At 32.7% G+C, this 16327-nt stretch overlaps 2 protein-coding genes across 3 annotated transcripts; both read right to left on the bottom strand.

Moving 5' to 3' along the window:
* Window positions 1–128: 128 nt before the first annotated feature.
* On the bottom strand, window positions 129–9382 carry LOC143045898 (solute carrier family 22 member 15-like). 2 transcript variants are annotated; one of them, XM_076218726.1, is made up of 9 exons: window positions 8997–9382; window positions 7705–8044; window positions 6856–7084; window positions 5424–5616; window positions 4423–4656; window positions 3458–3592; window positions 2794–2997; window positions 942–1023; window positions 129–326 (listed from the first exon to the last, which is right to left on the bottom strand). In XM_076218726.1, exons 2-9 carry the CDS (start codon window positions 7972–7974, stop codon window positions 147–149), a joined length of 1527 nt encoding a protein of 508 aa, XP_076074841.1. In that variant the 5' UTR covers window positions 7975–8044; window positions 8997–9382; the 3' UTR covers window positions 129–146. The 2 variants fall into 2 exon arrangements, with proteins under 2 accessions (XP_076074841.1, XP_076074842.1); XM_076218727.1 differs by lacking the exon at window positions 8997–9382 and having other exon boundaries at window positions 7705–8211.
* Window positions 9383–9554: 172 nt separating this feature from the next.
* On the bottom strand, window positions 9555–15966 carry LOC143045897 (toll-like receptor 4). Its single transcript, XM_076218725.1, has 2 exons — window positions 13397–15966; window positions 9555–13091 (listed from the first exon to the last, which is right to left on the bottom strand). The coding sequence occupies exon 2, from the start codon at window positions 13063–13065 to the stop codon at window positions 10990–10992; it is 2076 nt and encodes a 691-aa protein (XP_076074840.1). The 5' UTR covers window positions 13066–13091; window positions 13397–15966; the 3' UTR covers window positions 9555–10989.
* Window positions 15967–16327: the final 361 nt, after the last annotated feature.

Below are 16327 nucleotides of genomic sequence, written 5' to 3'. Positions count from 1 at the left end.
CGAATGTGTGTACAGGAATATCCAGGTTATTAAAATCTACATTCAAGATTTTTCCGTTCACTGGTTATCCCCTAGCATCGGTACTAGTGTGCTGATGGCGGTACGTTGGTTTTACTCAAACACAATAATAACTTTTCAATATTTTATTACATCTTGTTCCAGTCATGTGCTATTCGAGTAAGATCTTGCGATGCAATTATACGATGACGACTTTTTACAATGTCTGGTAATGGTTGATTATACGTTTCCGGTAGTAATAATGAGATGAAACCAACAAAACACATGAAAGTACCATATCCAATAAATGTTGATGTGTAATGAAATGACTGAAAAATAATAATATCAGTTTTAAATGAATAAGATAAAAAAAATATAATGAATTCTTCCGATTAAGTATATACATGCATCTACTAAGGCTTAGTTGATACGGTTCTCCTACGTTTTTGTTTTGCAGATTAGTATTTACTATCGAAAAACAAACTCTTCACAGATACCAGGCGTATAGGAATGATGTACGCCAGACGATCGTTTCATCTACAAAAGTATTATCAGTGACACTAAAATTTCCTTTTTCAACCGTCCACGATAATAGCTGTTATGTTCTTGGGGGAAAGCGGCATAACTCAGACCTAGATAGGCATAGTTTACTGCTATGAATCTTGCACTCTTTGGTAAACGTGAAACATTATTATAAAAATTTAAATTTTAAACAGTTGATGCCTTTATGAGTTACACAAATTTTGTCAATGAAGAGAACAAATTGCTTACATAGTAATTTAATTAACACAATTGTGATCTGGTCTTGATCTATTGATTATGTTCTGATAAATATTTTCGAGTTGAACAAACTAGATATAAATACACAGAAAATTTAGGCAACCATACTAGTAATACAAAAAAAATAGGAAATAAATAAATTTCTTTAATTTTGTAAACGTTACCTGATTTAGAACTGTACAGATGTATCTTCCAACTGTTAATCCACAAATACAACTTGTAAAAACTAAAGCTGTTCCCATACATCTATAAAAGAAATAGTATAATTAGTTACATGGTGTGTTAGTGACCTAATACGTTATATATGGGGTCAGTAAATTCTATATCGGGTGACAGCGAAGCTCGAATCCCCATATGGAATTTACTGACCCCATATATATCGTATTAGGTCACTAGTGCACCGTGTAACGAACTTACCGACTATCTTCACATGTGGTATTTTGACTAGCGGCCTAATGAAAGTGATCAAGTCTTCAATACTTAGTATTAAGATACTACTTCCATTTGTCTATACAGAAAACAAATGCCACCAATAACAAATTTTTAGCTTCAGATTTGTTTTATGAATTTATTTCAATCGTTCATTACATGTATCAATTTCTTGGTCTGTTGAATCCTTTCAGATTTCTTTTTGTTTTGAAAGGGAAGTAACTCCGTTATGCCAACAATAACAACGTGTTAGCTTTAATTATGTTTTATCAACTTATTTTAACCTTTCATCATCAATTTCTTCGTCAGTTGAATCCTTTTTTCCTCAACACCGTGTTGTTTTTATAAAGGGTTGTGGCATCTTTTTTGTTTTGAAAGGGAAGTAACTCTTTACTAACCCCATATGGTTGCTAACCATGTATGGTAACTAATCCTATATTTTTTAGGACACCCTATTTTAAATATACATAGTCACCACGTGTAGTCCTTTAACCATTCATATCTCTATAAATCTATAGGTGGTACGATAAATGTGATAACAATGCAATTTTACGTGTTCACTATCAAATACATAAAATCGCCGCGATATAGCCTTTTTATGCTCATGCGGCGTTTAAAAGCAACCAACAATCAATCAATCAAATACATAACTTACATATGACATGCAAATAGAAATTAAACATCAATGGGACATCAACACAACAACACATTTGAAACAAACCTGTCGTTTTGTATGGGAATGTGTGTTGAGAATATGGTGGTTTGAGTGAAATATCATGGTAACCATGATATTTCACCCAAACCACCATATTCTAATGTGTGTTGAGAATATGGTGGTTTGGGTGAAATATCATGGTTACCATGAATATCATGGTTATCATGATATTTCACTCAAACCACCATATTCGCAACACACATTCCCATACAAAACGGAATACGAAAACTACAAAGAGGAAATAACACCGACAATGACAAACTAGATTTTTGGACAGACACTTTAACGTGTGAATGGTTAAACAAAGTTTTTTTAACACAATCCACCATACACAGTGTTCAAAAGAAACATTTGCGAAGTTTTCTACTATATCGTTGCGAGAGAAAAATAGAGAACAGAACAAAACACAAAATTCATACCATATCATGATACCAGTATATAATATCTACTACAAATTCATACCATATCATGATACCAGTATATAATATCTACTAAAAATGCATACCATATCATGATACCAGTATATAATATCTACTAAAAATTCATACCATATCATGATACCAGTTTATAATATCTACTAAAAATTAATCACATTTACTTCTAGTTTGTTTGTGATCTTTTTTTTTAGTTATAATTTTGCATTTTGTGTGTTTTTGTAATTGTCGTATTTTAAAACTTTTTATTCGTGTTACTCCCTTCAAATAATTTGTGATGTTGGCTTTACACTGGATTTACGAGTTTTACTCATTGCTGCACGGTCATCTTTGGTTGGTAACCCTCTAAATCATTTGGTTTCTGGCGGAGAATCATCTTATTTGCAATCATATCGCATCTTCTTATTTTCATATAATATTATTGTATCTCTAAAATACCTTATTGTGGTCGGGAAAACCTCCAAAGCAACCAAGAACAGAAAAATAATCGTTGATGCCACTCCCAGTTTACCAAATAAGGCAATCCCAGTGATGATCTCTTCGTCCTTAAGAAGACCATCTACTACTGTCAGTACAATTACACACATCATAGCAAATCCAGAGGACATGGCATACAGAAATATACACCATCTTCGACCAATACTAAAACAAACAAAAACATATACCTTGGTTATATGATATGTGTGCATAGTTGTTTACTTCGTCTGATGCTGATAATAAAAGTATTTGACATTAGACAAGGATAACTGTAGTTATTTTTTCTAAGACAATAATTCTGCTTGGATGTAAAAATGCAGTAACGGAAAATTATCAATCTACTTTTAAAACTGATTCAAAGAAGGTTCATTTTAGTATGGTCATAGATCACTTCAACACTTTCCTTGGCTTACAAATATTCGGCTTTGAACGTTTGTGATGAAGGTAAATCAAGAGAAGCAAATCGGATGCATTAATATTTATAATTAAAGACTTAGTGTGTTGTTTTCTTTTTTTTTTTCATACTGTTAATGGTTATTATAGATTCTTAATCTATATAAACCTTTTAGCATCTTTCATCTAATCTATTAATATTTTTCAATAATTCATAATAAAAAATTCTTACCATTTGCTAATTACCATTGCAGAAAAAATTATTGGTAAATCTACAATGTATCTCAGACTATTATCTATGTAAATGTTGTTTGTTAAGTCCCATACTCTCTCCATTAAACATCTGTACACAATACAACTTATACAACTGAAATAAAAGGAGAAAACAGTAAAATTACATGAGCAATACATCTAAAACACATTTACATCAGCTACATATCATATAGTTTGTTAATCCATTAAACATAAGTATTCAAGACAACTGGTTAATTGCTAAATCCTATTAATTTTACGAACTAAAATATATTTAAAAATGAAATTTTTAGTATTTCAGATCGCAAATGTATCAATAAAGGACCAATTTAGAAGACACTTATTGTGAATCCTGCTATAGATAGTCGAAGTTGTACACTTGTAGCTGAGGAAACGTAGCTCTTGGGTCCTTACGTGTTTTTTTTACTATTTGCGGACCAAATAGTCAAAAAATAACATATAAACCTACGAGCTACGTTTCCGCAGCTAGTACACTTGTAGAATATAGTTTTGTGTGCGATGCCATAGTTAGCCAATACGACCATATGCAAGTCAACCCATAGTAAGCCAAGTCACCTATATGTACGAGTCAACACATACTAAGCCATGTCGCCTGTATACGGGCCAATAGCCAAGTCATCTGTCTCCAATCCAAAAATTCTAACCTGGAATATCTTTGTACATGTATGTATGATCCCAGTGTTGACAGTAATATAAGACAAATAATGGACTTGAGAAAAATTAACCCCAGAGGAACTTGGCTATTCTGTTTAGATCCTGTTTGCTCATATCATTTCAGTATTTGTTTAGGTTCGGGTGTTCCGGAGTAAGGTTAATCTGGAAAAGCGCTTTAGACGCACGAAATTTATGAAGTGTCTTTATAAGCTTACAAATTTGAGATCAATTAACGAGGCAAACAAATCTATGCGTAATTGAAACACATACCTTGCAAAAGAAAGAATGGTAATGCTGGTTATCAGGCGTTTTGTTTTAAAAATGTCTAGATATGTATATGTTCTGACACGCATGGTGTTTATCACTGCCATGGTAATATTATCACACACTGATGTCACATCCGGCTTTTTATGAGAGTTGCATGATGTCATTTCCCTCAAAATATGTTCAGCCTCATTGAATTTCTGTCTGCAACAATACCATCTAAAACTTTCTGGAAATAAACTGAAGAAGATAATAATTGAGAGCGTGCTTCATTGAAGAGGTTTTCCAAAGAGTCTTAGAAAAAAGAACAATATTAAGATAAAAGGGATGTTCTAAAAGAAAAATGGTCAAGCTGTCCAAATTTATAAGTTAATAAGTTAATTAATCTATTCATATGTTTTACTGATTCGTGGATAGTATAGGGCAAAATTATAATTGTCAAAGGCCTGTCGTCTTTCGTTTTATTACTAAAAGAAATTGTTCCCTAGTGTACCTTTTTACATACTAGTATCTGATGTTCAGTAGTTGTCGTTTGTTGATGCACGTTCATAAGTGTTTCTCGTTTCTCGTTTTTTATATAGATAAGACCGTTGGTTTTCCCGGTTGAATGGTTTTACACTAGTAATTTTTGGTGCCCTTTAGAGCTTGCTGTTCGGTGTGAGCCAAGGCTCCGTGTTGAAGACCGTACTTTGACCTATAATGATTTACTTTTATAAATTGTGACTTGGATGAAGAGTTGTCTCAATTGCACTCATACCACATCTTCTTATATCTAGTACTACTATCTTTTTTGAAAAGTACGTAAAGTTAGAATGTCAATGTTGCCATAATCTATGACTCATAGTAATACCCCACAGGCACTTTTTTCTATCCATGGGAAGGTCATGGATAAAAACAAGTGCATGTGGTTAAAAGCCCAAAAAATTGAAGAGCAGTAATTTACATGTACACATTCCATTTTCGGTTAAAATTTACACCTGCAAATCGATTTTCACAATCAAACTTACAAATAAAATCCACTCATAGGTACTCCCAGAACTCCAAAGATCACAGCCAGATACCTCCAGTCATATGTTATAACAGCCCCTATACTCAGTATGATCGTACCAAACCACCATAGACAGGTACAGATGCATATATCTCGCCAATTACGTCCTAGGTACTCCATGTAAAGGACAGTTGATGGCACGATGAAAGATCCTAAAAATAGTAATAACAACAGGTCAAAACAATTCATTTCATAATTTCAATTCAATTCAGTTTTTCCTTTTTAATTTAAGCATTATCTATGAATATAATAAGCACATTCAGTACAACACTTCATTTAGTGTGCACTACAGCATTTCGACATGTTTGCGTCTTTCTCGTTTTCTAAAGAATGAAAATTAAAACTTTATCAAATACGTTAACAGGTTGTCTATTTTAAAGTAGCTAATGCATGTTCGCATCTTTCCAAGATGATGCTTCTTCAAGGAATTATGCCCGAGCTGTTACAATGTATACGATGTATCAGAAAAATAGCTGCAAGATAGTCTAAAGGCCCTTCCAAAAAATGATAAGAAAAGGGAAATATTCAAATTTAGATGTTTTCTTATTTTCATAGTTGAAATTAAACTCTAATATATAGGCTAATTTTCTTTAGATACTCAATTTGCAGGCTATAGCATCCCGTTATTGTATGATTTTTTGCAGTTTGCTTTATCATTTATTTCAATGTCTTCCCCGTTAGGGTAACATTTTGACTGGTATTACTGGTGAATATATAAAATTGCCGCACTTATACGCAAAAAAGCGATTCGGCGATAACACAGAAATCTTTAAACGAAAATTTAAATCTGCTTTCATTGATATATATATTTGTTCACTGAATTAGTACACATATGTTTAGGGACTACCTGGTTTCGCCTTCGGATGCGGGATTTTCTCGCTGTTTTCTGCTCTTTAGTCGGATTGTTGTCTCTTTGACAAATTCCCCATTTCCATTCTCAATTTTATTTTCTTATTTCGCTTTATAAATGCCAAGGTGAAATGTAAAATGGCAGCATCAGGCTATTAAAGTCATTACTGTTCTATAATTTGATAGAAAATAACAGACTTTTGCAAATACGATTTTCAGCGGCTATTAATTGTGGCTCTTATCATGCTTATAGTAACTCCTTTTTTTCAATTTTTGTTTTGGCTGCACTGTTAACGTACCAATATGCGAAACATATAATATTAATAATAAACTTTTGATTGCGTTGGCGTCTATGTTTTAGTGGTTCGAACCTCTCTGCAGGCACCATATGTATATAATGTATGCAGTGTTGGTGATATTTGAGTAGTGAACAGTAAAACTGTTTTAATAATAAATGATTTACAGAATAGTATGCTTTACTATCACCTAAAGTCGTAAAATATTTTTTAATGAGTAAAATTGATAACTTGTATAATATATACCTGCAAAAAAGTTTGTGACGAATCGACCAGTACCAAAACATACAAAATCTGAGCATGCCGCTACTAAGGCATGTGATATCATCATAATAGCATATGACAAAAATAAAATATGTTTTCTTCCCAATAAATCAGCTACAAAGCCACCGATGATGGTACCAAGGACAAGACCTGTAGTCTGAACGTAAAACACAACATTTACATCTCCTGAAGTCTGGTTCGTATACATCCACTACAAAAACAACAAAAAAATCTTTTTACAAGTGACAAATCAAAGTTCGTTCCCAGTAATTCTCCGATCAAAGCATTAAAAGAGGAAAGAGAATTGCAAAGATTAACAGTATATTAATGTATGATAAACTATATACTCTTGGAAATTACCGTAATCTGATTTAGCATTTTGTATCTACGTAAATGAATTCAGATGTTCACTAACAATTGGTATGAAGGTTAACATGTAATCATGTGGGTCATTACTATTGTTAGACTAGCTGGGTCATCACCCATTTGAATTAACATGACATTAATGACTGCAAAATCGATGCAAGGTAGAATACATCAACATTCTGGTATTTTTCTCTTAAAACGCAAACATGTAATGGTATATCTAAGACAAGTGTAAATAAACAGCAAGATGACCTTACAATATATGCGCAGATTTTCAATGCGTTTATATCTCTATACTGCTTTAAATTAAAAAAAAAATCCTAGATTTCTGATTCATACAAGATTTATTGGTCATTATAATGGACATCGCTGCGGAATAATTGTTAAAGAATATATTTAGATTGGAGAAGAAAATATCAAAAGGTTTACAGCTATTTGCCTCATTTTAATTTATTTCTAACTTACCTGTGGAAGATTTTTAATTGGTCCAGCGACAGATATATTGACACATGTTCCCGTAATTTCTTCTGAATATGTTGTAGTTGTATCACTACATTTGTACGAATATATTACAGGTAATTCTGTTAATAATCCAAAGTATAAAATCACTGGCGTTGCTAGAATTTGCAGACATGATGTTAGAAAAAATAATCTCTTTTGAAAATATCCAAAATGTCCAACTTCGTCTAATACACTCTCAAACGCTTTAGCACACGCGTCCTCTTTTTCTTTCATATCTCGTCTTTGTTTGAGTTAGTTCCAGGGCAATCCATAGACTTTCAAGATCTCAGATTCAAGATTCAATCTAAGAGATAATAAGTTATTACAAATTCAGTGAAAATTTGAACACAGTAGCATCTGCTTAATTTTCTAATTTGCCTATGGTGGTATTATTATATCTTTACACCTCAAAAATCCATTACATTTTAATGATATATAGACCCATCAGCAACTTCTATCATCTTTTAGATTGTTGAAGTAATTGCATACATAAAAAGATTTATAGGTTACCATAATAAAAACAATAATGCAACAATAGGATTTAACCTTGCTTGCAAACAGCGAGAATATGGTTTCAATAAAAAAAAAAGATTTACATCTGTTAAAAGATAAAAGCAATATACGCTTTGTTAATTTCTTTGTGATTGTGCAGATTATTAAATAAAGAAGTATTCAAATTGCACTTTGAATATGGCAAGAATCCTTTACAAATTGAATAATATTGCCAGATGATGAAGTTATTTGAGAAAAACTTTGAAGTAATATACTGCTTACGTCATTACAAAAACAAAATCTAGAATCCTTAAAACATGTAGGTTACATTATAGTTATTACATATGCATCAGTGCTAATGTTTAATGGAATTATTGAGTAAACTCATTTTTGATAATTTCCTTGTTGGCAGGGTACGATATAATAGTTACCACTTGCGTGAACATGATGTGACATCAAACATACAAACTCTAGTTATAGAATCATATAGTTGATCTGCTCCAGTCGGACTTTGTTGAATAGTTGTCTCATTGACAATCATAACACGTCTCCGTATCTTATACAAACCGAATCATGTGTGTAGCAAGATCAACACAACAGAAACCAGTTATTTAAATATTTCAATGAAGGGATGAATAATGATCGCGGGGAAGATATACCAAAAAGAGGGAGGAGATAACACAATGTGTTCGTCCATCTCTCGGTCCATCTGTAGCAAATTTAAATAACAAATATATGCAAAAAGAATGAAAATAATTCCTTACCTCTATATTGTCAATAGGTTTCATGTATATAACGGCGATTCTTGACCTTACTGTATGATCTCTGATTATGTAATAAATAATAATTGGTCATCTGGTACATATTTTAGCTAACAATTGATTTATCTACATCGATTTCTGACATTAATACAGATACACAAATAGCATTTAAATGAATGAACTGGCATCCGAATTGTGCTTTATACAAGTTGTAGATAGACAATAGGTTTAATGAGAGGTGACCTCAATCACTTTGTCATAAAAAGCTATTTAGCACTCCGATTAAGACCTTTTTGCTAGTGTACTTTAAAAATCGGTATTGTGTGTCTTTTTTTTCTTGTCTTTTTTGTATTTGTTGTTTTTGTACTTGATGTCAAGCTGGTAGTCTGATTGTATATCTAGCGTTTTCTTGTTGTTCCGCTATACCGCTGTAAAAGATACAAATACACAAAAATTGCCCGGGTCTCTTACTTTTGAAAAATAAGCATACGTTACGACAGAAACACACGAACAAAAGTATATCTATAAAATCTGCAAAAAGAATTTCCGCATTGACAGAAAGCAAGCTCATATTTTTAATGGAAATATTGTACTTTTAAGACAGTAAAATAATATGTTGAATGTAATATCTAATATTCTAAAAAAAAAACATCAACAGTGATAATACAACTCACCGTAACGCGAGCTTTTATAAAATGATATCACACGTACTATATACAAGAGTGCACACGCTGAAATGTCTCGCCTTCTATACTAATCATTGATATTATGTTGATAGTTCTAAGTAAAAAGCTAGGCTTTATAACAACTGTACCAAAAACTTAACAGTAACCAAGATAACTAAACAAAAACCAATGAACCTTGAAAATGAGGTCAAGGTCAGATGAACCATGCCAGGCAGACATGTACAGCTAACAATACTTCTATACAACATATATAGTTGACCTATTACTTATAGTTTAAGAAAAATAGACCAAAACACAAAAACTTACCACTGTGCAATGAACTGTGAAAATGAGGTCACGGTCAAATAAAACCTGCGCGACTGACATAAAGATCATAAAATATTTCCATACACCAAATATAGTTGACCTATGGCATATAGTATTAGATAAAAAGACCAAACTCAAAAACTTTGACCACTGAACCATGAAAATGAGGTCATGGTCACATGACATCTGCCCGCTAGACATGTACACCTTACAATCATTCCATACAACAAATATAGTAGACCTATTGCATAAAGTATGAGAACAACAGACCAAAACACAAAAATTTAACTATAACCACTGAACCATGAAAATGAGGTCAAGGTCAGATGACACCTACCAGTTGGACATGTACACCTTACAGTCCTTCCATACACCGAATATACTAGCCCTATTGCTTATAGTATCTGAGATATGGACTTGACCACCAAAACTTAACCTTGTTCACTGATCCATGAAATGAGGTCGAGGTCAAGTGAAAACTGTCTGACAGACATGAGGACCTTGCAAGGTACGCACATATCAAATATAGTTATCCCATTACTTATAATAAGAGAGAATTCAACATTACAAAAAATTATGAACTTTTTTTTCAAGTGGTAACTGAACCATGAAAATGAGGTCAAGGACATTGGACATGTGACTGACGGAAACTTCGTAACATGAGGCATCTATATACAAAGTATGAAGCATCCAGGTCTTCCCCCTCCTAAAATATAAAGCTTTTAAGAAGTTAGCTAACGCCGCCGCCGTAGCCGCCGCCGCCGCCGCCGCCGCCGCCGCCGGATCACTTTCCCTATGTCGAGCTTTCTGCAACAAAAGTTGCAGGCTCGACAATAAACTATTTCATAAAAAAAAATCAAATTACAATTATACATCAATATGCAGCGAGTTTGGATGTGTTATTACATGTTTAACTAAAAAAAGCCAAATGCAAGAAGTATTAAACCAAACATGGAGGTTTGGTCAATTTTTTGTAATATATAATTTAGATGTGATATTTGTATCTATTGTACATGGTTTATAACTTGTTCCCAGAATAGTTCTACTCCTCTTTCATCAAAGTTCCAGGCAGCATAACTAGACAATTTGATTAATGAATATAAGGATGAATTCATGTTTTTAAAATCGATTTCTTCAAGCATAACAGGAAAAATAGAAAACGTCCCATCTTTTGACAATTTACTACGAGCCACAGCAAGCTGGAATAAGCACCATTCATTTTTCGCAAAATTATTTGACAGGACCGTAATAACTGTTTTACTTAGATTCATATGTTCAACAATATTGTCGGCAAAAACTTTTCCAAGTTCGAAATCTCTGTGAGGTATACAGAGATGTAATCCATGCTTCTCTTCCAGTTTAGGTATAAGTTCGTGTTTTACCCACTTGAAGTCTTCGTAACAGTATATAACGTATGCACTATATCTGTAATCGTCGCCATCTATTTGCTGGTAGTAATGGGAGGAAGAAAGTATTTTATAAATGTGAAATCGAATACGCCATCTGCAACTGTAAACAAGAATAGTAGCTGCGAGGAGAAAACAAACTCCGCCTCCAACTGAGACGGTTATAAGAAATATGATATTTGAACATGCAATATACGTTGGGTTGTAATCCTGGAGCTTTGTGCGATCATCACAGTTGTAATATGTTTCATTTAAGAGTTTAACTTTAGTATTCTTCATCCAATGTTTGAACCATGTAAGTTTGCACGTGCAAGAAAACTGGTTTCCAGTCAGATCTATTGACTCTAAAGTTTTCAATATATTTTCAGGAAAAGATGTAGAGCTGAAGTGGCCAATCCTATTAGACGATATATGAAGTTCCGTTAGGTTTGTTAAACCTTGAAATATCTCCTTACCATTGGTCCATGGAAGAATCATATTATGATCCAGATAAATCCCCTGTAAGCGTGGAAATTGATGAAAAAAATGTCTAGGCATCAATACTAGGTCTAGATATTGAAGTTTGATTTCTCTTAAGTTGATTAAGGGTGAAAACATATCTCTGATTTCCTGGTTTGTAAATTCTATAAAGTTATGAGACAAGTCCAACATCGTTAAACTCGGACAAAATTTAAATAAAGTTTTTGGCTCAAAATAGCCCATTTGAACACCAGTTTTACAAAAAATAAATCTATCACTTTTTGAATATGATAAGCTTGATAGTGATGAACTGTTGAACGCTAAAGGTAGAATCTTTTTTAGTTGCGTTGACATCTTTGTCATTTCCAAAACTTTTAGAGATTCCAATTCCGAGAAGGCATTGTTAGGGATAATTGGTACAGCTATTCCGTTTAAATGAAGAGTTGTCAATTGTCTGAGACAACGAGTATTATTTTGAAGGTTTATAAGATTAGCTAATCTAGTATTTGAAAGTAAAAGTGTTTCTAGTTTATACAAATCACCTGTACAAAAATCTGGGACATAATTTAAATAGTTTCCAATTAGGCTTAACCATTTCAAATTATTCAGGCCTTTGAAGTTGAGATCCTTATCTCCAATAGAGTTCCATGATATATCTATATCTGTTAACGAGTTCAGTCCAGCAAACCATTTTCCGCTGAAAGGCTTTAAATAGCTATGACTCAATTCAATTTTTCTTATTTGGCCTTTTTTCAAGCCGTCAAACATGGTATTCATGTTATTGAGCGGATGCCACAGCATATGATTCAATAGTAATTCGTGTAAAGTACTTGGCAAACTGCGCAAACAATTTTGCACATTTTCTATTCGAACTTGATAGTTTCCGGAAATATCAAGTTTGAATAAGTGTTTCATATCTGCAAATGTATCCTTATGTATAATTGTAATCTTGTTATTTTTTAAATCTAAATTAGTAATAGTCAGTTGCGATAAGTTCTTCAGCGTCGACCTAGACAAGTTCGATATATTGTTGTTGATAAATACTACTTTGGTAATATCACTTGGAAATTTTGGAATATAGGTTAATTTGACCGTTTTATTACTACCGTCACAAGTAGCAGATCTATGTTCACATTTACAGTAAGCAGAACAAAGCATGTCCATCCGTACGAAAGATAGATATAAAAGACTGAAGAAAAACTTTACTGACATCATGGTTGTATAGACTTTTATGCCTCCCCCTGCAAAATGTAAACAATAGTATTGCATCCAATATCTTTGTTATATTGATATAATATTCAGAAGCTGTCATATTAAATCAGATTCTTTGTTTTCAATTGGGTTCTTTGAAGAGAAATACTTTATTCCATTTCAGCAACATTATATAAAATAATAAAATTCCATACATTGATTTATTTTATTTTTTTAATTGGAAGCATCAATTTGCCTTGGTTTTTTTTATTTACTTTTTTTTTATATATATATATATACGAAAACTGAATAAACTAAATATAAACTGATTTACTACTGTATACATTATACTTACAAGTTATCTCCAATTAAACAAAATAATTATGATCATCAAATGTACTAATGTGATGATCATATTATTTCCTTTAAGTGATTCAATTCACGTGACTGAAGCATTGTAAAGGGAAATTCTTTATCATAGGCTAATTAATACATTAGTAATAAATACTTCCTTCTTAACATATGATGGATGGTAATCCACTTTTGAAAGTGAAAATAGCGAATAACTTGATAAAGTTACTTTTTTAAAAAAAGAACAGAAAGTCACATGTACGACGAAAAGTCACAATTGATAAGTTTACAGTTATTTGATATAAGAAACAAATGTTGAAATGGTTTTTTTCTTATTATATGAATTCAGTTTACAGTTAAAACAATTGTTTATTTGCATTGTTAAATTCCATTCTATCACAAAAGGAAATGTTTACAGGCACAATGCAGACAGTCCGCGAACAAGCTACTCTGAAAGCTAAGATATTTTTTTTACCATACAAAGCTAAATCTTTGGCAATGAATTATTGATTGAATGGTGTTAATAGGGTCTGTGTTGCGTCCATTCGTTTTTATTTTTCGTATTCAATTTCTGAAAAAAACAAAATGAAAAACAAAAGTGTTTTCGTTTTTCGATTTTGATTCTCTGAAAACCAAGACGGAAAACGAGTGTTTGCATTTTTCGTTTTTGATTCATTTTGGTTTTCGAGAAATCCAAAACGAATGGATGCAAATGTACACTGAACCCGTATCCTTTTTATATATATTTGGTTTCATACATATATAAACGTTGACTGAGTATGACGGATTGGCATACCGGGTGCTGCATGCATAACAGAAGTTTACTCTGTTGACCAACCAGTCTCACACCTTTCGGGGTTCATTCGATTTCCATAAGTGGTTTGTTTACCTTGATTTGTATCTTATTGTTGTATATATGATTGGAATATCGGCAAACTACTTACTGTTGCCACTTATTGTATATATGATTGGAATATCGGCAAACTACTTACTGTTGCCACTTATTGGATATATGATTGGAATATTGGCAAACTACTTACTGTTGCCACTATGATTAGAATATCGGCAAACTACTTACTGTTGCCACTTATTGGATATATGATTGGAATATCGGCAAACTACTTACTGTTGCCACTATGATTGGAATATCGGCAAACTACCTACGGTTGCCACTATGATTGGAATATCGGCAAACTACTTACTGTTGCCACTTATTGTATATATGATTGGAATATCGGCAAACTACTTACTGTTGCCACTTACTGGATATATGATTGGAATATTGGCAAACTACTTACTGTTGCCACTATGATTAGAATATCGGCAAACTACTTACTGTTGCCACTTATTGGATATATGATTGGAATATCGGCAAACTACTTACTGTTGCCATTATGATTGGAATATCGGCAAACTACCTACGGTTGCCACTATGATTGGAATATCGGCAAACTACTTACTGTTGCCACTTATTTGTACCTAATATCTTGACTTACACCTAGAAATTGACAATGAGGGTCGGTTGAAAACAAAACTTTACGACAGAAGAGATGATTTCAGCTTTCCAATTGTAAACTTTCCATTTCTAAGTAGCAACATTCCAGCAGCACCTGCAATTGATACGAAATTCCCGTGCTTGCATTTCCTAAGTAATCGAGTAATAATTGGGTCGTTGGTTTTCACTTTTTGTTTTAGAAGTTTTCTAAACAAACAAAATAGCGTTTTGTTTACTTTAAGTTGTACATGTCCTTATATCACCCTTGACAAAGGGGTGGACTTCTCAGTTATATCCGGGTTATTTTAGCTTCATGATATATTTCTCACGATTTTACATGAAATTATTCTTACAGATTGGGATATTTTTTCTACAAACTGAAGCATCCATATACAAGTCGACACTGACATTTTGGATTGCCTTTCCATTACCAACACTAATCACATTCATGTTTATTTTGGTCTTCCTAATGATTTAATCATTTTAACATGCATGAGTGTTCATTATATGTGAGCAATACTGATGTCTCATGTAGACTGTTGTACTATATGTGGAAGGTTTTTAAGGTGAATTTACCATTTATAAAATGTTGAACTTTTTAGAAAACTAATGGTTTCTTACCCCCAGAGGTACAGGTGGCCTTCACATTTGGTTCTAAATGCCCCTTAATATACTTTGAATTTAATTGGACCATTTGTTTGTTCTGATTAGAGGCTCACCTTTTTTTTTTATGGTGACTGAATGATTTGTCATTGTTGATAACCACCATAGACTTGTGAATAAGTTTCCAATTGGAGATAACTTTTAAAGTAAGTTGTAATCCAGCTTACCTAATTATGAGCTGTTTCTAAAATTTTCTAGCTGAATTTTTACTTTTGTTACTGTGACGGTGTGTTAGTTTTAAGACATATGGTCTAGATAGGCAAACTGGGAATGATTGTGAGCATGTAAAAATGAATTAACCCCACATGGTGTGCCTGTATTAGTCATGCTATCTTGATTACATGTTACTGCTGGTCTTTGTTATGTTTGTTTTTAGTAGAAATTGGGGGTCAGTGGTTCATGTGATCTGTAGTACTTTACAGTTTTTTTTGTGATTACTGGTACACCTTGTAATGTTTTACACATCTAAAAGACCATAAAGAACCCTTAGCAGGCTAACCATTTATCAACAGAAAACTCAGTTAAATGCATGTTTAATATATAGTCAGGATCAATTCATTAAAACAATTAAGGGATTATGTTAAGACCACAAACACCACCAACATCTAGCTCTTCCAAATAGTTTGAAGTTTTCTGTGTCTAACCTGCAATTAATTTAGTATTCATGTATGTTCTTTTGGAGAAATGTATAAAGTTGACCCATGTCAATATTTCTTGAATGGGTGAATCACAAACTATAGTATTGTTGAATATAACCAATAATGTGTTATTGTATTT

Source organism: Mytilus galloprovincialis, chromosome 9 (assembly GCF_965363235.1).
Source record: "Mytilus galloprovincialis chromosome 9, xbMytGall1.hap1.1, whole genome shotgun sequence".
Classification (NCBI taxonomy): domain Eukaryota; kingdom Metazoa; phylum Mollusca; class Bivalvia; order Mytilida; family Mytilidae; genus Mytilus; species Mytilus galloprovincialis.
This window is presented reverse-complemented; position numbering and strand designations above follow the sequence as displayed.

Excerpts from the sequence above, each read along its gene's own strand:
- LOC143045897 (XM_076218725.1), bottom strand. The coding sequence starts at position 13,065 with ATGATGTCAGTAAAGTTTTTCTTCAGTCTTTTATATCTATCTTTCGTA.
- LOC143045898 (XM_076218726.1), bottom strand. The coding sequence starts at position 7,974 with ATGAAAGAAAAAGAGGACGCGTGTGCTAAAGCGTTTGAGAGTGTATTA. Across the intron at positions 4,657-5,423 it reads CCTATGAGTGGATTTTATTT|TTTATTTCCAGAAAGTTTTA; the intron begins GTAAGTTTGATT and ends TATCTTCTTCAG. Across the intron at positions 327-941 it reads TCTGTACAGTTCTAAATCAG|TCATTTCATTACACATCAAC; the intron begins GTAACGTTTACA and ends ATTATTTTTCAG.